Here is a 25,279-nt window from a genome sequence, read left to right on the forward strand (position 1 = left end):
CCCCAATAGTAAATGACCCCCGCGCTCGTCATGGAACGCGTGTCTCATCTCAACATAGCACTAGGTTGTGCAAATCCGGGGTTTCAAACCCTCAGAACATCATTTAAAATCATTACTCACCTCTAGCCGGTCAAAGTCTAGCTCGCTACGCCTTTTCCCCTCGAATCGACTTCCTCGCGCGTCGAATCTGATCAAAACCACAAGGAATACATCACAATAGGCTAATGGGTCATAACCCAATCAAAAAGACTCGAAAAATATCAAAAATCACGAAGTTGGCAAAACCCGAGCCCTGGGCCCACCCTCGAAAAATTACGAAATTCACAACTCCGGATTCCTCGTCTCGCCACGAGTCTACACATATCAAAATCATCAAAATCGGAGTTCAAATGCCCTTTCCAATCCCAAATTTTCATTTCAAAAACCAAGCCCTAGTTCTTCCAATTTTTACCCAAATTTCCAAGAATTAAAGGTTGATTCTTCAAAAAAAATGACGTTTCTAGGTCACGAGACTTACCTCCAATCGATTCCCGTCAAAATCCTCTTCAATTTCTACCAAAAAGCTCTTAAGGTGGTCAACAATGGAGGAAATAATGAATGGGGTCGCGGATGAAATAATATAAAACGCCCCTCTGGACGCCCAGGTTTTACCTTACGCGAACGCGGTCAACACCCCCGCCTTCGCAATGAACAAGTTCCGTTGACCACAAATTACCTCTTACGCGAACGCGTTCAACCAACCGCGAACGCGATGCACAAACCAGGCAGGGCCCCAGGCCCCTTCTACGCGAACGCGAAGCAGCCCTCGCGAACGCGATGGTCTGCACAACTCCTCATCACGAACGCGCTCCTGAGGCTGCGAACACGAAGGTCTGCAACAGCTGGGCAAAAATCTGCAATAACTTCCAAGTTCAAAACCTCCGTTAAGCCCTCCGAAATCACCCCGAGGTCCCTGGGACCTCAACCAAAGGCACCAACATATCCCAAAACATCATCCAAACTTGTTCCAATCATCAAAACACACCTAACAACACTGAAATCATCAATTCACATTGGATTCAAGCCTAAGTTCTTCAAGAACTTCTGAAACACGCATTCGATCAAAAACCCAACCAAACATCGTCCGAATGACCTGAAATTTTGCACACACATCAAAAATCGCATATCGATGCTACAGCAAGCTCTCAGAATTCCATTCCGACCCTTGGATCAAAATCTCACCTGCCAACCGGAATTCGCCAAAATACTAACTTCGCCAATTCAAGCCTAATTCTACACTGGACCTTCAAATTCAATTCCGATCGCACTCCTAAGTCACAAATCACCTCCCGAAGCTAACCGAATCACCGAAAATCACATCCGATCCCTATAACTCATAAGTCAACGTCCGGTTGACTTTTCCAACTTAAGCCTTCCTTAAAGAGACTAAGTGTCTCATTTCTTATCAAAACCAATCCGAATCAACTCTAACACACCACATACCGATAACGAAACATGAAGAAGCATAAAAATGAGGAAAACGGAGCGATAACTCACGTGACGACGGGCCGGGTCGTCACAATGATGCCGCAGGAATATTTACCTATCTCCTTTAGGGAGATGCGTTATTGACTGCAGCCTATGTATTGAACAAAGTGCCTTCTAAATCAGTTTCTTCCACTCCTTATGAGCTTTGGAATGGTCATAAACCTTAAATAATTTACGAGCTTGATATTGTGCTGCATATTTAAAGGGTTCTTTTAGCAAGTTTGGTCAATTAGGTCCAAAAGGAAAAAAATATATATCTTTATAAGATATTCAGAACACTCCAAAGGGTATGTGTTCATTGGTGAAATAGAAGGTGGAAGTGTTGCTGAGATTAAATCACGAGATGTTACATTTATGGAAAATGATTTTCCAAAGAAAGGTGAGGTAAAGAATGGAGAGCCACTTTCTGAAATATTGAACTCGGATAGTCAGCAAGTGTCTTCTGACATGGTTGATAATCAGACCGATCAAGATCATATTTTTTTATTCGAGCGGGAGTGGGAGTTCTCAATCCCAAAATCCTTCTGATGAACCTGAATTTTAACTACGAAAGAGTACTAGAAAAAAATATACCCAAACGACTTATGACATTGATTATTAAATTTTTTTTGGTCCCACAAAAATGGATGGGCCAAAGTCTATGACTAAGGCTTTATCGAGCCTTGGAAAATATGAATGGAAGAAAGCAATGAAAGAAGAACTAGAGTCCACAAAAATCAAAAAAGTGTGGGATCTAGTTGACCTTCCACCTGGGAATAGAGCTATTAGGAATAAACGGGTTCTCAAAGTTAAACGCAAAGCAGATGGGTCAATACAAAGATACAAGGCACAATTGGTGGCAAAAGGTTTTACTCTAGAAACTGGAATAGATTATGAGGAAACATTTTCACCGGTTGTGAAGTTTACCTCAATTTGCTTACTTTTGGCTATTGTTGCACGTTTGGAGTTGGAATTACACCAAATGGACGTGAAGAGAGATTTTCTCAATGGAGAACTAAATAAAGAAATCTACATGGAACAACTTGTAGGCTTCATCATTAAAGGCCAAGAAAATAAGGTTTATAAATTAAAAAAATCTATTTATAGCCGGAAGCAGTCTTCGAAGCAATGGTATTTGAGATTTCATAAGGACGTGATCTCATATGATTTCACCATGATCAATGAAAAACACTACATTTATGTGAAGAAGTCCAATGGGATGTTTGTAATTCTTTCTTTTTACATGGATAATATTTTATTGGCCGAAAATAATTTGGAGTATCTGAAAACCATCAAGTCATGGCTTTAAAAGTCATTTGACATAAAAGATTTGGGTCAGGCAGATTATATCCTTGGAGTTAAGATCCAAAGAGACCGTTCCAAAAAGTTATTAAGTCTATCTCAAGAAACTTATATAAAGAAAGTTTTGGAGCGTTTTCGCATGAATAGTTGCAAATCCATGGATACTCTTATAGCGAGAGGTGAAACTTTAAGCCTTGAATTGTGTCCCAAGACTGAAAATGAAAAGAAAGACATGTCTTGAGTTCTATATTCAAGCGTTGTCGGGAACTTGATGTATGCTATGATGTGTACTCGCCTAGATATTTTTTATGTTGTAGGTCTGGTTAGCAGGTATCAATCCAATTCTGGAAGAGATCATTGGAAAGTTGTGAAGAGAATTTCCAAATACCTGAAGGGAACTACAGATTACTCACTATGTTATAGTGGAAATGATTTATACTTGAGAGGATATACAGATGCCGATTGGGCTGGTGACCGTAATGATAGAAAATCAACATCCGATTATGATTTCTTACTTAATGGGATGTTATATCATGGAAAAGTAAGAAAACCTGTATAACCCTTTCAACGATGGAAGCAAAGTTCGTGGCTTCTGCGTCTGCAGTACAAGAAGCTGTTTGGTTGAAGAGATTCTTTGAGCATTTGGATGTTACAAAGAACTCTCAAGGTTTGTGAGAGACATGGTAGCAAATGGAGAGATAAATTTTCAGTACATTCCTATGCGGAATATGATAGCTGATCCTTTTACAAAGGCGATATCTAGAGACCTGTTTGAGAAGCATGTTATGGCTCTAGGTTTGCGAAGGATATGACCATGTTTATGTATTGTAAAATGACTTGATCATTATAATATCCTCATTAATATTTGACTCTTAAATTTTTGTTCATATCTAGTATGTGAGATGTTTTATTAACAAAGTGTGTCAAACAAGTTGCAAGATTGACTCTCTCACACTAGTAATCGCCTCTTACGTTGAGAATCGTGAAGATATGAGACCTTATAGAACCTTGAATAGTGATAGGTCATATTTCAATTGTAAAGGTCGGTCTTGACAACTAGTCAGACTTACGAACTCCGCCATTTGATTATGACTTATTTTGTAAGCCAGATGAGTGTTTCTCAAAGAAGATGGATTGAGGATTATTGAAGTGACAAATTCGGGTTAAGACATTTTTAGGTGTCTGGACTAAGATCTGTATGATGTTGGATGAATAAAACAATTAGACGAGCGCACTAATATATGGTGAGAACAATGTAACACGTGTTTCATACCACATGTGCTAACAACCAATGGATAACAAAAGAATTGATCCTTGCTTCTTCATATTGTGAGATCCAAAAAAGTTATATTAAATTTTCTTGTAATACCCTTTGACGCTTAACTATTTCTTGAAGTGCCAATTGATGTTGCTACTTTAGCATGTCACTAATATCCACAAGTGATTCGGCAGTGTAGTGCATATCTAGGAAATCAGTTGATCTGGGATGGATAGTTTTGAGTAAAAGGGGAAGACAACTAAAATAAATAATATAACTTGTATTCATAGGTCGGACATTAAACTTACCATAGGGTAATAAGTGTAATTGTGGATATAAAGTTATATATGAACTCGAGTTCACCTCTTTTCAAGGATGAGGGGTCGGATAACAAACTATAGGAGTAGCGAATGATGTCTGGGGTATTGCGAGTAATAAGATACTCACGCAAGTAGTGAATTATTTCCGTATGTGATTGGATTTCTACATAGAGCTTTAGTACAATCTTAATTGGTTTTGGAATGTTACAGCTCTTGGTGCTCGCAAGTCGCACCAACTATTTGCCAATATAAATTGTGTGTCAAATACATCGGTCTAGCCCACGAGTAGCAAAGTGGAAGATGTTGGTTTATGGGTCGTAGATCTCTCCATGTGAGCTGACCCGACCCGGTTAAGAGATATAAATAAGAGAGGTTAAGAGAAGTTACCCCACAATCACAAACTCCCTCTAAAGTAAACGTGCAAAAGGGAGTGGTGAGTTATCTTATTTAACTGTTATTACTCTGCCTATCTATTTTAAAGAGAAAACACAGAACTTCTCCAGCGTAAAAAAATTTCTCTCTGACTAATCCTCTCTACACGAAAAACACAAAAAAGTTAGGGCATTTAATTGGTGAAAGATTAACTTTGTTTACAAGTGATTCAAAGTAGATTTCGGAGCAATTTTCTTGGTAGCAATTATAACGATTTTCGTTGTGAGTAACAAGATACACAATGTGTTATTCTTGCTCCATAATTTAATTAACAATGTTATCAGAGCCTATAGTGTGTATTCTTGTTTGAATATATGGTTGAATTATTATATGCTTCAGAGGTGTTTCACTGAATATGTTTCTCTTATGGCATATCAGTTCCCTTTTCTTTACTGGTTATTATCTCTTTTCTACACTTTGGCGTCTAAGCCAAGTTCTAAATACAGTAGAAGTTTTGTCTGCTTTTATTGTCTAAGAACTTAGGGAAAACTGAATTTTTTCTTCTTCTCCAAGTGTTGGAGAAGAAAAGAAAGAAGAAATAGTGAGAGACATTTTTCTCTTAATATACTGATTTTTATACGCTAGATGGTTACTTTTGTCTCATATCTTCTTGATTCCCTTTGGTATGCGGCGTAAAATACAAAGGCTACACTTAAAAGTATAAAGGGGTTTCCTGCCCCAATGTAAAGTCTATTTTGTGTTTGACGTATTTTTTTGTAAACCTTATGTCAAATTTCTTTTAATCCATGGTGCTTTATAAAGGAAATTGATACACAAAATTCAGCTATGGCCCATGAAGCCACGTCAACAGCTGAAGAGTAGTTAGTTTGAAAGTTAGTTATGTTAGTTGGAGTCCAAATTTGAATTAGTTAATGGCGAGAAGTTTGAAAGTTTGTTTAGCTTATGCCTTAGCTCAATTCTCTTGCTTTGATCTTTACATTTAAAGTAGTTCATTGAGAAGTATAAATAGCCAATTGTAATAATTCATTAGACACTTTTGAATATCAATGAAAATTCGAAACTCTCTCCCACATTTCTAGTTCCTCTGTCTTCTTCTTCTCTTCTGCTTCTTTCTTCAATTCCTTATCTCCTCCTCTCAGATTTCTCTTTAATTTTCGACTAGATACCAATATTTGGTATCAATTGGTATCAGAGCTAAACCATGGGACATCAAAAAGCTGTCGATCCTGCAAATCCCGACTGGCAGGAACAATACAAAGACTTAGTTGCTCAACAGCTAGATCTACGTGCCATTCTCGATCAGAAAATAGATGAGCTGCAAGCTGACTTGGATCATCGTCATGCTGAGATGCTACATATGGTTGAAGCTCTCAAAAACTCGATCGATGGAATGCAATTGCATCAACAATCACGAGACAATGGTTCCACTTCTAAAAGCCCTGATGATGTGCAACCATCAGGTCAGGGAATTCTAGGGCCTAATCCATATCATGTTCCTAGCACTCGAAGTCATAATTTGTTATTCCCTAGATTCAATGGTGAAAATCTAAAAAGCTGGTTGTATAGAATTGATCAATATTTTACCGTTGATAATACTGCTGCGAATCAGAAGGTCCATATAGTATCCATGAATTTGGATGATGATGCTCTAGCTTGGCATCAATCCTATTTGAAATGTAGAGATTCGCCTATCCTTCCTTCATGGGATGAGTACATTGAGGCTTTGATTGAAATATTTAGTGAAGATTATACCAATCCTATGCTAGAACTGAAACAGCTAAGCAGGCTGGATCAGTGAAGGAGTTTCAATTCGCTTTTGCGAGGTTATTAGCTTAATGTGATCTAACTGTTAGTCAGGCCATATCCTGTTTTTTAGGTGGATTGAAGGAGGAATTGGTACATCCTGTTAAAATGCATGAGCCTCAGACATTGTCTAAAACTTATCGCTTAGCTAGACTAGCTGAAGAAACCTTAGCTGCTAATACTAGATCTTTAAGGAGTCGCACCACTTCTGTGTCCTCTACTCACCTCAAAAAGTCTTCATATGAACCACTTACACTCAAACATAATCCTAGCCCTCATTCCTCCACTCCTCGCTTAGCTCTACCTCCCTCAACCACTATGAATGTTCCCAAAAATAGGAGAACTATTTCTCCTGCAGAAATGCAGGCTAGGAGAGCACATGGTCTTTGCTATTTTTGTGATGATAAATACACTGTTGGTCATAAATGTAACCTGCCTAAACAATTGTTTGTGATGGATCTAGAGATTGCAGAAGGTGAGTGTGAAGAGACTATTAAGCAACAATTTGAGGAGACTCCTTCTAAGGAAGAATGGGTAGCTGGGAAGATGATATTCCTATGATATCCTTATGTGCCCTAAGTGGCCTACAAGGAGTTCAAACCATTCATGTTACTGGATATAGTGAGAAGAGACCAATTCAAATTTTGTTGGATGGGAGTAGTACCCATAACTTTATTGATGAAAAGGCTGCTAAGAGTTTGGGGTGTCAAATTTATCCTACTAGGGTGAGTTATGTAAGCCTTGGCAACAACACTTTGGAAGCCACTTCTGGGTTGTTAGGGGATTTGAATGGATTCTTCAGGGTACTACATTCTCTTCTGACTTACTTGTGTTCCCAGTTGGTAAATATGATCTGGTTCTGGGAGCTTTGTGGATGAAAACACTTGGTCCCATTACCATGGATTATTCTGAGCTTACTATGGCTTTCAACTATCAAGGAAAGTCTCATATATTGAGGGGAGTGTCTGAGGACTGTAAGGTCTCCATTCCTATGTCCTTAAATAGGTTGAAGGGGGATGACATCCAGTTCTTTATGTTGCAAGTGAGGGATAGTGTTCCTAGCTCACTCACTCCTATGCACTGTCAAGCCTTGCATATGACCAAAGCTGATAATACATCTACTATTGAACTGTTTTTGCATCAATACCAATTGGTATTTGTTGAACCTACATCTCTACCTCCACAAAGGGGAGCTTTTGATCATAGATTACCCATTCAACCTGGCTCAAAACTCGTAAATATTAGACCCTACAGGTACTCTTCTATTAAAAAAGGCATCATTGAACAGTTGGTTAATAAAATGTTGCAGCAACGGATTACCTAGTACAGCGACAGTCCTTTTTCATCTCCTGTGGTTCTTGTTGGTAAGAAGGATGGGTCCTGGAGGCTATATGTAGACTACAGGGAATTGAATCAGTGCACAATCAAGGATAAGTTTCCCATACCCCTTATAGATGATCTGTTAGATGAGTTAGCTGGGGCCACAATTTTCTCTAAAATTGATCTCAGATCTGGTTATCATCAGATCAGGATGCTACCTGAGGATGTTTCCAAAACTGCTTCCAAAACTCACTTTGGCCACTATGAGTATTTAGTAATGCCCTTTGGCTTAACTAATGCTCCTTCTACATTTCAATGTCTCATGAATCACTTGTTTTAGAATTTTCTCAGAAAAATTGTCTTAGTATTCTTTGATGACATTTTGATCTATAGTGTTACTTTGCAAGATCATGTGAACCATTTGAAGCAGGTATTTGACACTATGGTCACTCACAACCTATTGGCCAAGAAATCTAAGTGTGCATTTGGAGTTTCAAGGGTGAAATATTTAGGACATTTTATTACTGCTGACGGGGTCTCTACTGACCTAGGAAAATTGAAGCAGTCCAACAATGGCCAGATCCCACGACTGTTAAACAACTGAGGGGTTTCTTGGGTTTCGCAGGGTATTACAGGAAGTTCATCAGAGGTTATGGTATTATTGGTAGGCCACTCACAGACTTGCTCAAGAAGGATAGTTTTCTGTGGAATGCTAAAGCTGCAGAGGAATTTGCAGCATTGAAAGTGGCTCTCACTTTTGCTCCTGTATTAGCATTACCTAACTATGCTCTTCCATTTGTAGTTGAAACAGATGCTAGTTGAACAGGTATTGGTGTTGTTCTTATGCAAGAGGGCCACCCTATAGCCTTCATCAGTAAAGGCTTAGCTCCTAGGCACATGGCTTTATCTGTGTATGAGAAGGAGTTGTTGGCTCTAGTGTTTGCAGTTACTAAATGGTCTCATTACCTTTTAGGTCATCACTTTATTATGAGAACTGATCAGAAGGCCCTTAAGCACCTGCTAAAACAGAAGTTATACACTGATTTGCAGATTAGGTGGTTGGCTAAGTTGCTACCCTTTGATTTTGAAATTCAGTATAAGAAGGGCAAGGAGAATGTGGCTGTTGATTCCTTGTCAAGAGTGTCAGGTGCTGAATTGATGTCCCTCATGGTTTTTGTGTTCAGACAGACCTTTGGAATGAGATTCACAACAGCTGGTTTCAAGATCCTGAACTGAGCCACCTCATTACCTCTTTACAGTCTTCACCACAGAAATACTTCACTTGGATAAATAATCAACGTAGGCGGAAGGGTAAACTGATGGATGGAAATGATTTGGGGTTAGGGCTAAGCTTTTGCACCTGTGGAACTCTTCCCCATCTGGTGGTCATTCTGGTATTGATGCAACCACTAGGAAATTGATGGCTTACTTTTATTGGAAGGGCATCCGAAATGATGTTCTTAATTTTGTGCTCAATTGTTCTATTTGTCAAAGGAACAAGTATGACACATCTGCTTCAGCTGGGTTGTTACAGCCTCTACCTCTCCGTGCAGTTCCTTGGACAGATATTAACATGGATTTTATTGAAGGTTTGCCCAGATCAAAGGGAAAGACTGTTATTTGGGTCATCGTTGATAGATTGACTAAGTATGGTCATTTTATTTCTTTAGCTCACCCCTGCACTGCGCAATCCCTTGTGCCTATTTTTCTAGATCACATCTTCAAACTCCATGGGTTTCCTACTACCATTACCAGTGATGGTGATCCCATCTTCATTAGCTCCTTTTGGAAGGAGTTCCTTTCGGCTCAAGGAGTCCAGTTGCATACTTCTACATCTTATCATCCGCAAACAGATGGCCAAATGGAGGTTCTCAATCGGTGTTTGGAACTTATCTTTGCTGTTTCTGTTCTGATTCACCATCTGATTGGTGTGCCTTTTTGCCGTTGGCTGAATGGTCGTACAATTTATCACACCATTCTGCCATTCAGACTTCCCCTTTTGAACTCTTTTATGGCTACCCTCCTCCTCTCCACCTCCCTTATCTTCCTGGTGATTCTTCTTCTGAGGACATTGAGAACATTATGCTTCTTCGTGACTTCAAAATGCAGCTAGCTAAGTATCATTTGGCACGAGCTCAACAGCATATGCAAGACCAAGCCAATGCTCATCGCACTGACAAACAGTTTTCAATTGGTGACTGGGTCTTTGTGAGGTTGCAACCTTACAGGCAATCCACCCTTTCTATCTCTCCCTATCATAAGCTTACCTCTCGCTATTTTGGCCCTTACCCTATTTTTGAACGCATTGGAGCAGTTGCCTATAAATTACTCCTCCCACCCGAAGTCCAAATCCACCCCACTTTCCATATATCTCAGCTCAAGTTCTGTCCTGTCCTGCCCTCTGAAATTATCCACCCTCCTATCCTTGATCTTTCTAGCCCTTTATGTCCTACTCCTGAAGCTATACTTGATCGTAGGTTAGTCAAAAAAGGTAACAAGGCCGTTGCTCAATGCTTTGTTAAATGGCAAGGTTTGGAAGTTGATGCTGCTACTTGGGAATTTTCTTCCCTCCTTCGGACCAGGTTTCCTTCTTTCACCCTTGAGGACAAGGGTGTTCTTCCACATGGGGTTATTGATACACAAAACTCAGCAATGGCCCATGAAGCCACGTCAATAGCTGAAGAGTAGTTAGTTTGAAAGTTAGTTATGTTAGTAGGAGTTGAATTAGTTAATGGCGGGAAATGTAGTTAGTTTGAAAGTTTGTTTAGCTTATGCCTTAGCTCAATTCTCTTGCTTTGATCTTTGCATTTACAGTAGTTCATTGAGAAGTATAAATAGCCAATTGTAATAATTCATTAGACACTTTTGAATATCAATGAAAATTCGAAAGTCTCTCCCACATTTCTAGTTCCTCTGTCTTCTTCTGTCTTCTTCTTCTTCTCTTCTGCTTCTTTCTTCAATTCCTTGTCTCCTCCTCTCAGATTTTTCTTTAATTTTCGACTAGATACCAACATTTGGTATCAGAAATATCATGATGACTTCATCATGAGACGAAGCCAATATTTAAATAAATGCTTACAGCACTTTTGACTATCTCCTCCTCAGGAGGTATTACAACGGGCTGTGCAAGGACTGCAAGGTGATTCCGAGTGAGACACTCGCGACGCAGCATAGACTCTTGGTGATAGACATTGGTATTAGGTTCAAGAGGAGGAAACGGACTGCTCGAGGAACACCGAGAATCAGGTAGGGAGCATTGACTAAGGATAAAGCCCAAGAGTTGGAGTGGCGGCTGTCGGCTATGGGTGCTTGGAGGAGCAGTGGGGACGCAAACACTATGTGGTCAGCAACAGCAGACTGTATAAGGGCGTCTGCGAGAGAGGTATTAGGGGTCTCGACCGGTGTCTCTAGTGGGCATATAGGAGACTGGTGGTGGAATGAAGTGATCCAAGGTAAAGTGGAAGCGAAGAAGGCAGCATACATGAAGTTAGTGGGGAGCATATGTGAGGAGGAGAGGCGAGCGTGCATGGAGAGATATAAGGTAACTAGGAAGGAAGCTAAACTGTCAGTCACGGATGCTAAGACTGCGGCTTATGGTCGTATGTACGAGGAACTAGGGGAAAAGGGCGGGGAGAAGAAGTTATTCCGGCTGGACAAGTTGAGAGAGAGGAAGGCTCGGGATTTTAGACCAAGTGAGATGCATTAAGGACGAAGATGGTAGGATACTGATGGAAGATGCCCAGATTAAGAGGAGATGGCAGACTTACTTCCATAAACTTCTGAATGAAAAAGGGGATCGGGATATTGTGCTAGGCGAATTGGAGCATTCCGAGAGTCACCGTGACTTCGGGCACTGCAAGCGTATCAAGGCTGAGGAGGTTGTGGGGGCTATGCATAAGATGAGTAGGGGCAGAGCAACCAGGCCAGACGAGATTCCGGTGGAATTTTGGAAGTGTGTAGGCAGAGCAGATTTGGAGTGGTTGACTGGGTTGTTTAATGTTATTTTTAAGGCGAAGAGGATGCCGGATGAGTGGAGGTGGAGTACGGTGGTTCCATTGTATAAGAACAAAGGTGATATCCAAAGTTGTAACAATTATAGGGGTATCAAATTACTTAGTCACACCATGAAAGTATGGGAGAGGGTCGTTGAAGTGAGGGTGAGGATGACAGTGTCTGTATCCGACAAACAGTTCGGGTTCATGCCGGGTCGTTCTACCACAGAAGCTATACACATTGTTAGGAGGTTGGTGGAACTGTACAGAGAGAGAAAGAAGGATCTGCACATGGTGTTTATTGACCTAGAGAAAGCGTATGACAAGGTTCCAAGAGAAGTTCTCCGGAGATGCTTGGAGACAAAAGGTGTGTCGGTTCCCTATATTATGGCGATTAGGGACATGTATGATGGGGCTAAGACTCGGGTTAGGACAGTAGGAAGCGACTTGGAGCATTTTCTGGTTGAAATGGGGCTACACCAAGGCTCTACGCTCAGTCCGTTCTTATTCGCCCTGGTGATGGATGCATTAACAAACCATATTCAAGGGGAGGTGCCATGGTGCATGTTATTTGCCGATGACAAAGTTCTGATTGATGAGTCATGAGTCGGTGTTAACAAGAGACTAGAAGTTTGGAGACAGACTCTTGAGTCTAAGGTTTCAAGTTGAGCAGAACAAAGACGGAATACTTGGAGTGTAAGTTCAACACTGAGCCGGGGGAAGTGGGCGTGGATGTGAGGCTTGAATCACAGGTTATCCCTAGTAGAGGCAGCTTCAAGTACCTTGGGTCGGTTATCCACGGGGGAGGGGAGATCAATGAGGATGTCGCACACCGTATTGGGGTAGGTTGGATGAAGTGGAGGTTAGCATCCGGAGTTTTGTGTGATAAGAGAGTGCCAACGATACTCAAAGGTAAGTTCTATAAAGCGGTGGTTAGACCGGCCATGATGTATGGGGCTGAGTGTTGGCCTGTTAAGAACTCACATATCCAAAAGCTGAAAGTAGCAGAAATAAGGATGTTGAGGTGGATGTGCGGGCACACTAGGATGGACAGGATTAGAAATGATGATATCCGGGAGAAGGTGCACGTGGCTCCCATTGATGACAAGATGCGGGAAGCGAGGCTCAGATGGTTCGGACATGTACAGAGGAGAAGCCCAGATGCTCCAGTAAGGAGGTGTGAGCGACTGGTTGTGGAGGCACGAGAAGAGGTAGAGGGCGGCCTAAGAAGTATTGGGGAGAAGTGATCAGGCAGGATATGGCGAGGCTTCAGATTTCCGAGGACATGACACTTGATAGGAAGTTGTGGAGGTCGATTATTACGGTTGTATGCTAGGAGGTAGTTGAGTCTTGCGTTACCTTGTACTGTTGTGAGCCTAGTCTGGTAGGGTTTTTGTCTGAGATAGCTGGGGCATTGTCGTGTCTTACTGTTTTCTCTTTTCGGTGCAGGACCTATTTACTAGCCATCATTTTTGTTTTTGTTTTGCATTTTTCCTTCTGCATTTTAAGTTTCCTATTTTTCCTATGATCTCTGTGGTGAAACTAACATTCCCCCCTTTTTGTTTTTCTTCTTATCTTGAGCCGAGGGTCTTCCGGAAACAGCCTCCCTGCTCCTTCGGGGTAGGGGTAAGGTCTGCGTACTTACTACCCTCCCCAGACTCCACTTATGGGATTTTACTGGGTTGTTGTTGTTGTTGTTGTTGCTTACAGCACTTTTGTATTTGGCATTTCTGGTGGTAATTTTTTTTTTCAATTGAAAAGATTATATATTGTAATTACATGTCTCTTACACTGTAATAACAACCTGACATATCAAATTGATGGAGAAATGTTATCTTATTGATCATAACAGTTCCTTTTTTCACAAAAGTGATGAAACTGATTGGCAGTTGCAAAAATTCCTTTTAAAATGGCAATTGAGTATATAATTGTTTTCTGATAAATTCATTCATATCATTTTTTTTTTGGTTTTTTCACCCGGTGTTCAATACCCATATTAGGGCTACTGTCCCTTCTTGTTTATATTTTCATTAATGTGGTGCTTATGCTTTCCTGAGCCGATGATCTATTTGAAACAGCCTCTCTATCCTCACAAGGTAGGAGTAACGTTTGCGTACACACTACCCTCCCCAGACCCCACGGTGTGGGATAATACTGGGTATATTATTGTTGTTGTTGTTGTCCAATATATTATGCTGGAACTCCAGTATATTATGTTGAAACTCCAGTATATTATACTGGAATATTTTTTGTATTTTGGACAGTATTTTCGTTCAGATTTATCTTTACACGAAAAATGGCTAAATTTCGATTACTTTTGAAATTGTGGCTATTTTTCAATTACCACTTGTAAATCTGCCTGTTTTTTAATTTCACTCCCCAAGCTCTTTTCTCAGTGGACGTTGCACCTATATTCTGGATACTAAGGGGTCATTTGGTAGGAGGTATTAGAAAAAATAATGCAAGCACACTACAACAAATTTGTCCTAAGGCAACACTAATTTTAGACAACGCTTGAGAAGTGTTGCCAAAAGAATCTAAGAGAACGTTTTTTTAGGGATGGCCTTTGTCTCCGACTTTTGGCTACGAGGTTTAGGCTACACTTTAAAAGGGTACTTTTAGACACTAAAGACCACGCTCATTAAGTGTTGCCAAATCATAAAATATTTGGCAACGCTTATTTGCCTATATTACAACACTTTCAAGTAGTTGCTATTTATCAATCCTAAAAGCTACACTTTCTAAGTGTAGTCTAAAAATTTTCACCAAAAATTTTCCCCCCGACCTCTTAATAAAATATTGTCCCCCATTTTGAAAAAGCAAATAAGGGAACCCGCTATTTTGCTAAGTTCTATTTTGATTTTCCATTCCCTATTTCCTCCTACCCCACAATTCATCCATATTTTTTCCCCAAATTTATTTTATTCCTAATTCCAAAGGCATCTCAGAGATAGAAAGAGTCAACTTCAGTTTGTTGCTGCTTCTAATCGTCGAAAACCCTTGCCAAATTTTAGGGCTATAGTAGTTAATTCTCTGTGAGTACATTCTTCTCTTCTCTCTTCGGTTTTCTACTTCTATCTTTCTACCAATATGTGTTTTCTGTATTGTAGGTTTAGTTATTGCATTGTATGTTTCTTATCTTCTCCTATTGTCTAGAATTTATGTTGTCGCCTCGCTCATTCTAGCAGCCTCTTTCTGATTTTGCTCTATTCTGTCGTATTATTGTTCTCATCTCGCTATTTCCGGTTAGCCTTATTAGTCTATTAAAACTTAGTCTTTGGTGAACTCAATTTGGACTAGAAACTATAACTGACTCAACAACTCTATATAAAGGAGCTAATTAAGATCTATAGATAATCCGAAAAAAATTCTAACTATACTATCCATCTATCAGCTTGTTCATTTTTACAAGTAATTTTCATTCCATTTGAAGGCTGTTGAACTCTGGCTTCTTCAAAACCTTCACTGACAATTCAAGTTGGAAATTTTTTAGCCATTGTAAGACTATTTAATTGACGTTAAATCAATATTTGTTTAGTTCTTTTTATTTTGCCCATTCATAAGGGTTTATTTTGGATAATCCATCATATATAGGTAGCTGCAGAGCTAGCTTTGGCATTGACGGTAGTGAATAATGAAGAAGACTTCATGTGGGTGTTGATTAAATTGGCCATCTCCGCATTCTTTACTTCCTTGTTTGCCTTGTAAGTGGGAATAAAAGAATAGCACAGTACTTCCTATAGTTATGCCAGTTATTTATAGTAGCTCTCGTTATTTATTTTGTTTCTTTAGACATCCTTAAGATGTCAGATAGGAGCTTATGATAATGACATGTTGTACAATACCTATGATACATACGCTGCTTTTGGGTATAAAGTTTCAGTCATTCTATAATATTTGACACTATCAATACTTCTTAGCATTTGGTTATTTGGAACCAGTTGCCTTTAGAAAAGTTGTCATCTTATACAAGACATCTAGTTAAGAATGAAAAAAAATCAAGTACAAGAGTTTGATGTAAAATAACTTGTTAATATACAGTGTCCAGTTAGTGGAGTTGTGCAACATGCCAATACTCTTCTATGAAAGCAATGAATAATAATATACCGCTTAATTAAAACAAGAAAATGAGCAAATTGTAACATCAAATGCATAACTGCTCCTTAATTTTGGATTAGCTTGTCCATGAGCAAACATATTCTTTTCTCAATTGTAATTTTATTTGCATCCTCTGAACTCCTTTTACTTCATGAAAAAAAGAATATGATGCTTAACTAGTGCTTGATGTTCATATAGATTCTATTTGTGAATGCTTCACCGAAGATTGATAGGTTGTTTTATAGTTTACTTATACCATTTGCATCTTCTCTGAGCCTTTTTCTCATTTTCTCTATGTTAACAAATTTTTTGTTGTATCGATTGTTGGACAAAAATGATCCATACTTCGAAGTCCTACCTTCTCTGCTTCTTAGTTCTCTTCGTTTATGATAGTTGGTAGTTATTATTGTAAGAAGTTATAGTTGGTTTCTCCTTTTGTTTGGGATAAGAGAAAGACAGTAATGTCAGGAGGTATAGCCCGTGGCCGTCTTGCAGAGGAGCGCAAAGCTTGGCGCAAAAATCACCCCCATGTTAGTTTTATTTTTATTTTAAAAATTCTTTCTTGATATCCATTCTTTATGGTTTTGATTTGTAAATTTTACTACTTATTTTTGAATGGTTATTTTGGTTATTTTTTAGGGGTTTGTAGCTAAGCCAGAGACACTTTCGGATGGGTCAGTGAACTTGATGGTGTGGCACTGCTCCATTCCTGGTAAAACAGGAGTAAGTTTTTAACTTTTCATCAACCCCAATCAGTATTTTGTTTGTTCCCCTTCTTGTATTTTTCTTATTAGGATATAAAGTGTTGAACTTTTCTCTGTTTTCTCACAACATTTGTGACTGTGAATGATCTTTCTTGATCAGCAATTAATGGGTCAGCCAATTTGATTCCTTTTGTTGGTTTTTTATTCTGTCTGTTGTAGTATTTTTGCAGTTACTTATGAATCTTTGTCGGATAACGTGTGTTTTCTATGTTACTGGATTGAAGCCCTTTGATAGGCATCAAATTATAGCTTCTAGGTTATCTTGGTTTTGTTAGCATTATGTTTAATTAGGACCCACTCGAACTTTTGATGTATATGTTGATTACCATACTGCTTAATCTTGAAAAAATTTGCAGGTTACCCACACACACACACATAAAGAAAAAAGAATCACAAACCACGCGAACCATTTCTGATACCATTAGCAGCGTGCAAATAAAAATTTAACCAATGCCATTGATGACTTTGGAATTCACATCTTTTTGTTGACTTTCTTAGTAGCTTTGATTAAGTGGTTTCTCAATGTTTTTTAAATTATAAACAAGTATGGTATAGTAGGGGATGCAAATTGGACACAATTTACCATATTCGTGAAGAGGAATTTGAGTGCTTTAGATGAGATTTCAATGAGTTGCTGATGTTTCTGTCATTAGACTATGAGCCCGAATGGAGGGCTTATTTTAAGTGCTTTTAAGCCAAAATAGCTTTTAAGCCATTTTGTAGTGTTTGGATAAAGTAAAAAAGTGTTTTAAGCACTTGTTTTTAAGCTAAAATGACAAAAACAAGCCAAAAGCCAAAAGCTAGAAATTCTAACTTATGATTTAAAAGCTATTTTGGCTTAAAAGCTACTTAAAATAAGCCCATCCAAACAAGCTCTATACCTCATGGTTATCCAAATTGGTTTGAAATCTTTACAGCATGTTCAATGAGTTGCTGCTGTCATTAGGCTATACCTCATAGATAATTCAACTTTTAAAAATGAGCTACCTCATATATTGTAGAACATAGTGCAGCAGCAAGTGTTTTTAAGATTCTTTTTAGTTGTGGAATGAGAACTTGAATTGTTACAGCTTGGTATTCATTGTGGATGCATTTGCTTGACTAGTTTGGAATCACTTTGTCGTAGCAGTAGGTTCATTACGCGAAAAATGGTACTAGTGACAATATATTTAGAAGCCATTCTAATTAGTGAACTTATAGGTTTATTTTTATTTGCTCTTAATATCACATGTAGAGTGAAGTGTGATATTCCTAAAAGACTTGTCATACTTTTTAATAATATAAATCTCTTTCAGTATTTGTTGGAAAGCTTCTACTTATTGTCTCTCATATATACTATAGAAATAGTTTTAGTGATGGTGCTTGCAGATTGTTGCTGGTTTATTTTATATGTGCCCGAGATGAGTAAAGTAAAAGGTGGCGATGAGTGAAGGAGGAAAAGAAAACTGGTAGCTAAACTAGTCAGTATGATCTACAATCTATCAGAGCACTTGAATATTTTCATCTGGATCTGCACCGTATCTCAAGTAAGGCAACAATGGTAAGTTAGTTGATTTGATAACTTGTTTACTCATACTTCTGAATTCTATTCTGATAAATAAAATGGTAAAATTAATTTATAAGTATTTCTCTAGTAGCCATGTTTCTATTTATTTTAAAAGTTTATTTGTCAAGTACTTCAACGACTTCTATCCGCTAGGAGTGCTGATATTTTAATGATTTCTTGGTGAATAAGTCGTCATTCTGAAGGAAGAGCAGGATCCTTTAGAAAATTAGATTTCCCCCTTCCAATATCCCCCTTTCCCCTCTAATTAATGCTTTCACATATTTAAACCCCTCCAACATTATAGACTCATCTAATATTATCTAATTGCAACTGGTATAGAGAGTTTTTTTCAAATTAGTAGCAGGCTATAACAAACAATGCATATTTTTTTGTCTCAATTGCAGGTATGGAAAGGTAAAACCACTGAAAAGAACAAAGAGATTACAATTAGGGAACTTAAGGGCCAAAAACTTTCAAAAGTTTTTGCTCATTTGAACAAGGGAAGCTCACATGTTGCTTAGATTACTAGAGTGGTCAAGCTGCCAAAAATGGATCAGTTGCAAAATAAGAAGATTGATGTGAAGGGTGCTAAGGACCAAGGGGATAACAAATTGGGTTGCTAACGTATATTAGCTTTAGCAGTATAATGTGTTTTAAAATATTATTCATGATAGAATACATCAGATATTGTATAATTCATTTCCCGTAGCTTACCTTTAAGAAATTTGCTTTATTAATTAATGTAGTACATGACACATATTTCTTTTTCAAAATTCATTATAAGTCTATGCACTTGAATTTTTTTTTTTTTTTTTGGTTATTTATTATTGATTAATGTAGTGTTTGAGATCTACACACTTTTGCAATAATCTCAAAATTTATGATAATAATATTTACATTGGATGATAAATGTGATTACTAGATATATGAAATTATTAACAAAGACAACACTTTATAAGGGTGGCCTCAAAGTAGAAAAGGCAACGATTTAAACATGTAGCCTTAGGACATGAAAAATGTTGCCACATGAGGTATTACACGCGTAGCATTTGTACCTTATAGGCCACACTTTTGAAGCGTGGTCTTTAAAGCAACACTTAAAAAGCGTTGTCTTAGGGAAAAGGTTACGCTAGTTTAGGTCACCCCTAGAAAAGCGTTGCTTAAAGTTGAAAAGTGTGGCCTTTGATCAAATGCCACACTTTTTGATAGTTTAGGCCACACTTTTCAAGGGTGGCTAAAGACCTAAAATGTTGTAGTGGCATTAGCTCTATGCATTTTTAATACCTTGTTTGGTATATTTTTTCAGCCTGTGTATAACTAGTACTTGTATTAGTTATACATCATACTTGGTATTAGCCTAAGTATAAATAATGCATAGAAAACCATGACATTAGTAATACGATGGCTATTAATGCATGCATTAGTATGGTTAAAGACAAATTTGTCCTTAAAGTCCCTTAAAGCTAGAGAATATGGAGGATATTTTTGTAAACAACTATTTTTCTTAAAAACTATGCAATGCATTATAATTTTTAATACACCACACCAAACAGTAAATAAGAAATAATGTCTGCATAACTAATGCTTGCATTACTATCCCATGCATGACTAATCCCTGCATTACCAATACACCTTATTCCGCATATTCTTAAAATACCCTACCAAACGACCCCTAAGTGTTGATATTTCAAACGATAGCTATTTGCTAGGTCTCTCCCTCACTTCTTCAAATTTAATTGATAAGCCCATCTCATGCTGAGGACTTTTTATTTTGCCTTATCAACTTCTTCCATTTTCTCCATTCTTTCTTGTTTTTTATTTTATTTTATTTATTAAAAACTCAAAGCTTGATATAATCCAATGGAAATGGGCAGACCAAAATTTGTCAACAACATGGCATGCACGTCATTCAATTAAAATAAATCAGCAAAAGACCATTTATGCTAATATTATTATCCGGCCAGCCATCTCTGTGATTATAATTGATAGAAAGACGACAATTTCTCTCCATCGTGTATGCAGCTCAAACAATAAATCCTTTTCAAATTGCTTTACACACTCACCGCCCATTTAATCAACTGTCGACGTTAATACAACTGGCACAAATTAAAATAACTAATGGATAATAAAACAAAGCAAAAAAGTTATCATGAAAACCTGTAAAAATTAAACAAATCCTTTTTAAAATCTTTGATAAGAACATGGGACCAACTCCCTCATTGTCTCCAACCAAAGTCAACGATCAACTACCGAGGTAAACCGCGTAACGCCTCAATAATATTAGCAGCAAACAACGGGGAAAATAATTCTAGTGCTAAATAATGTTAATTTTCCTCCCCTAAAATGAGAAGATTTAGGCAGCAACAAAATATACAAGCAATCACTTGCATCAGTTCTACATGAAGCACGACATCAGAATTAATGTCACAGTGAACAACCTCTTCATTAGTTAATAGTACAAGGAAAAATTATTTCACACTTGGAGTATTGGTAGATACAACTTACAAAAGAGTTTAAAAGATAACATATGAATCATAAAAATAAATAGTGAGTAAAAGAATAAGACAGTACGAGAAAGGAAAAAAGTGACTTCCGGTGTTAAAGAGACCGATAGCACATTGCCTTAACGAGCTATAGATGACCAGTGGCAATATGTATTTTTGCTTTCAAGAAGTGAGATTTTAGCGTCCTTTTGGATTCATGATTTGAGAGAAAACAGCACTAGGTGTTAACCCGTCTGAGTCGTCACTGGCAAGGCTGCGGCCGCCAATGCTCATGGATATGCCACTGCTTCTTGAATCAGTCATGCTCGCATCAAAACCTGCAGATTCATTTAAATCCTTCTTTCCTTTGCATGTGACATCAAAGCCTTCTTCAATGTCCATCTTTCCAAAACCTTTGCCACATTCTTCTGCACTCTCCTGAAGTTGCAGAGCGAATTCAAGGTTCCAAAGCACATCTCCCATGGAGGGCCTGTCGACACCAACATCAGACACACACTTCACTGCTGTCTCTGTAAATTTCTTCAAGCATTCTGGTGCAATCTTCCCTTTCAGATATGGATCAATTATCTGGTCAAAAGTGCCTTTCTTGTAGCAATGGAAAGCCCACTCAGCTAAGCTCACTTGCTCCTTGGGAAGAGTTGGGTTCAATGCTGGCCGAGCACACAAAAGCTCAAACAGCACTACACCAAATGAGTAGACATCAGATTTGTCCGTGAGTTGCTGCCTTCTGAAGTATTCTGGATCCAGATATCCAAAACTTCCCTTCACCACGGTGCTGACATGGGTGTGATCCAATGTAGGACCTGTCTTAGACAACCCGAAATCAGAAACCTTTGCCACCCACTTCTCATCCAAGAGGATATTAGTGGTCTTCACATCACGGTGGATAATAGTATGCTTGGCACCAGTATGAAGATAGTGCAATCCACGAGCAGCACCAATGCCAATATCAAGCCTCTGCTTCCAAGGTAAAGGAGGCTTCTGGGTCTTGTAGAGATGCTCACGAAGGGTACCATGAGCCATGTAGTCATATACAAGGATCATCTCACAGTTCTCCTCGCAATAACCAATCAAAGAAACAAGGTGGCGATGGCGAAGTTTAGAGAGCATTTCAATTTCAGTTTGAAATTCATGAACACCTTGCTCAGAGAGAGGATTCCCACGTTTGATAGCAACTTTTGTGCCACCATCAATTTCTCCCTTGTATACTTTGCCAAAACCACCCACCCCAAGAAGCAGAGATTCATCAAAGTTATTAGTGGCTGCCTTGATCTCAGCAAATGAAAAGTGACGACAAAGGTTTGATGGGAGGGACGAAGCATAACTGCCTGTAGTGTTTGTCTTAGCAGAACCGGAAGTATGTGAATTTCCATATAAAGATAGAGGGAGCCAGCCTGATGGTCCATCACTTGGACTTTGGACCTTCCCATGTTTCCGGCGGCGAGTGACAAGGCATACAACCAAACCGATAAGAATTACGGCAGCAATTCCACCTCCAACACCTCCACCAATAGCTGATTTATTACTTTTTGATTGACCTGTTTTGGACGGCAGAGGGTCAATATGATCTGGTTCTGGCACTGGAATAGGATTAGGCCCTGCGAGGTTTCCGCTGGTGTCATTCACTTTAAAAATCTCTACTCCATTCAAAATTGCATCATACCAATTGGGTTTTGAAGCAACGTATGGATGGAGGGCAAGCCAAAGATCCTGCTGTGGAGCCCCAGAATGGACAGTGACCACATAATCCTTGTGGAAAGGAACCCCATTGCTATCAGTCCAAGCAATGACATCTGCTGCAGGTTCCGCAGTCTGATTATTCATGTAGATGACAAACACCCTTTGGTTGATTTTTGTGATATTCTTAGTGATTTCACAGAAATGGAGCCTAACAAGATAAGAGAATCCCGAATCAACTGAAAAAACCCAAGTCAAATTGTATTGCAGGTTAATTTGAGCAGTTGGACCCATTGACCTGGCTGTCTTATAGACATCAAGTGGGGCAATGTCAGATGGCGTCCCTTCAGGATAGCTTACTGTGACATTCTCATCGTCTGCAGTATTTGTAACCCCGTTGGCTGCTCCAAAGATATACTGTGAGTCATCACTCCATGACCTAAACATACCAGTATCAGCTGATGGTGAGATCACATTGCCTCCAACATTAAGCCGATAAACATTCTCAAGGGCAGTAGAATTGTCAATAATGAAAGCAGCAGTCTGACCCACGATGGTAGTAGTCCCGTCCTCTGTATTATAGATGTCACGATGTGAAATAATCTCAATCCCATTGACAAACGCAAAGGAGTTTGAAGAATTTGGAGAGGGTGTGAAAGTCATGTTCAAAGTTTCAGATGGCACATTGATTGAAAACTCCTTTGTCAAGTAATCGTAGTTGAGAGCTTCAGCAGTTTGTGCTGCACTAAAGTTTCTAAGGAGGGAATATGGTCCAACAGTCACACTGAAAATAGCATTGGTGGCATTAAGCTTGTTGTAAGACGAGGGATAAAAATAAAGACGGACAAACTTACGACCAGGTGCTACAGGGAAACTATAGGTGAACTCAGACTGGAAAACACGGGCAGACATAAAAGGGACTTGAGGGACAGAGGGCTTTTGATCAGCAGCATCAGAGGTTGACGACTTGCTACCCTTCAAATATGTTGACCCAATATCCGAACCCCATTTTCGACCATCGGCATCTTTAAGACCATCGGGACCTCCACAGTTCAACAGAATATCATCACCAGGTGCAGAATTTTGAGCAAACGTCACTTTAACGACAACAGCCAACAACAGGAAAGTGGAAGCCAAGAGAAAACAGAATTTACTGCCTTCTGTCATTGATGCTATGCGCGCCAATAGTAAAAGTCACTGGAAAATAAAAAAGAAATGCAAAGAAAAGATCAATATCCTACTGTTTACCTCCACGCAAATTTAATCACATAAGGTCAAGAACAATGAAAAATCATAGGAAAGCTGGATTTTTTAAGTCCTAATAAACAATCAATCAGGGGTTTAAACCATTCTGCAGCTAAAATGCCAGTTGAAATGAGCTCACTTTTCAAATAAATCTACAGGACAAACAAACACTAAGTCCAAGATAAAGAAACCCCAGTATCAAGATCCACTATAAGAAGCAGCCAATAGCATAAAGCACATAGATAAAATTTTAAAAGCTAAATGAAAGTAGTAAGTCCAAAATAAAGAATCCCTAGTATCATCAATATTCAATACAAGAAGCAGCTAATAGCATAAAAATGGATATAAAACCTAATTTTGGAGCTAAAACAAAAGCACTCAGTCCAAAACAAAGAAACCCCATTATCAAGATCCAGTAAAGGAAACAGCTAAAAGTAGGAACATGGACTTGCAACAAAATCTTGGGAGCTAAATAATTGCATAAACAAAAGAATAATTTACCTAAAAGATCAGCAAGAAACTGAGAGATCCAAAAAGAAGCAAACTTTAAGCCATTCTTGGGTTGACTAAACCCACAAGAACTGAATTCTAAGCTGCAGTCAGCTGAAGAAGAAGCTCAGGCTTAGATCAAAGAAGAGAGAGAATAGGGTTTGAGTTGAAGAGAGATGGTAAGCTAGAGAGAGAAACAAAGAGAGAAGTGAAATTGAAGGAAGTTGGTAGTTTAATAAGTTGCTTTTGAGTTTGATATTAAAACTCTGCTTAGTTTGTTAATCCAGATTATGAAAATAGAAATACCAAGTCCTAACTACTGATGAAGGTATATAGAAAATGACAGAAATACCCTTAACAATGCGTTGAAATGCTAATTTGCCATTTCTGATTGGATGACAGACTAGCTTAGCACTTGGGAGTTGGGACATAAACGCGTTTGGGTAAGGACGAAATGGGAGATTGCAATTGAATTGTTATTAGTAGTATTATATTTATTTTTTCTTCTATGTATTGATATTTCCTTCTCTCACTCTCTACCATAACAGAATAAAGAGAATAATATTTTCCGTATATTATGTTCCCTAACCATTGAGTTTTTTAATATATCAACAATGCCTCAATCATATATTAGTTGGAGTTTTTCTTATGTTTGGCAAAATTTATCGTATTATGCTCTATCCGTTAAATTACTATAATTATATTTTAGAATTTTTACATTCCTATCCCACTTAGGAAACCTTTTTACCCTACATTTTTTAAGGTTTGAGTAAATTATATTTAATATACCAAATTACCATTTCTATACCATATCTAATTAAGGTTATAATTAATGTGATATTTTCTACTCCTTAATTAAAGCATTTCCGTTTTTTTCAGTACTAATCCCTCACTTTCTCTCTCCTAACTCCCACCCACCCACCCACCCCCCACGTTTTACCTTTACCCTTCACTCCCCCACGTTTAGCGTCTGTTTTCTTCTTTCCAGAACAAAAGCTACCCACGTTCTTCATTATTCTCCATTTAAATTCACCAAATATTGAAGTTATCATTCTACAAAAT

The 25,279-nt window shown here is 38.5% G+C and overlaps 2 protein-coding genes and 1 long non-coding RNA gene across 7 annotated transcripts; 2 read left to right on the forward strand and 1 right to left on the reverse strand.

Moving 5' to 3' along the window:
- LOC109224477 lies at positions 11,631-12,500 on the forward strand. The gene is made up of 2 exons (XM_019389055.1): positions 11,631-11,900; positions 12,222-12,500. Exons 1-2 carry the CDS (start codon positions 11,631-11,633, stop codon positions 12,498-12,500), a joined length of 549 nt encoding a protein of 182 aa, XP_019244600.1.
- On the forward strand, positions 14,731-19,096 carry LOC109224045. 5 transcript variants are annotated; one of them, XR_002067684.1, is made up of 6 exons: positions 14,731-14,929; positions 15,328-15,392; positions 15,489-16,522; positions 16,632-16,715; positions 18,125-18,296; positions 18,707-19,096. It is a non-coding gene; the product is annotated as an uncharacterized LOC109224045 (long non-coding RNA). The 5 variants fall into 5 exon arrangements; XR_002067686.1 differs by having other exon boundaries at positions 14,731-15,392; positions 18,110-18,296; XR_002067687.1 differs by having other exon boundaries at positions 14,731-15,392; positions 18,125-18,282.
- Positions 20,657-24,496, reverse strand: LOC109224046 (receptor-like protein kinase FERONIA). Its single transcript, XM_019388586.1, has 2 exons — positions 24,230-24,496; positions 20,657-23,680 (listed from the first exon to the last, which is right to left on the reverse strand). Exon 2 carries the CDS (start codon positions 23,648-23,650, stop codon positions 20,984-20,986), a length of 2,667 nt encoding a protein of 888 aa, XP_019244131.1. The 5' UTR covers positions 23,651-23,680; positions 24,230-24,496; the 3' UTR covers positions 20,657-20,983.

The sequence above is a fragment of the Nicotiana attenuata genome, chromosome 3 (assembly GCF_001879085.1).
Source record: "Nicotiana attenuata strain UT chromosome 3, NIATTr2, whole genome shotgun sequence".
Taxonomy (NCBI): domain Eukaryota; kingdom Viridiplantae; phylum Streptophyta; class Magnoliopsida; order Solanales; family Solanaceae; genus Nicotiana; species Nicotiana attenuata.

What these genes read in the sequence shown, in the direction of transcription:
- LOC109224477 (XM_019389055.1), top strand. Translation starts at nt 11,631, where the DNA reads ATGGAAGATGCCCAGATTAAGAGGAGATGGCAGACTTACTTCCATAAA. An exon ending in GGTTGACTGGGTTGTTTAAT is followed by an intron (nt 11,901 to 12,221) that starts GTTATTTTTAAG and finishes GCGTATGACAAG; the next exon opens with GTTCCAAGAGAAGTTCTCCG.
- LOC109224046 (XM_019388586.1), bottom strand. Translation starts at nt 23,650, where the DNA reads ATGACAGAAGGCAGTAAATTCTGTTTTCTCTTGGCTTCCACTTTCCTG.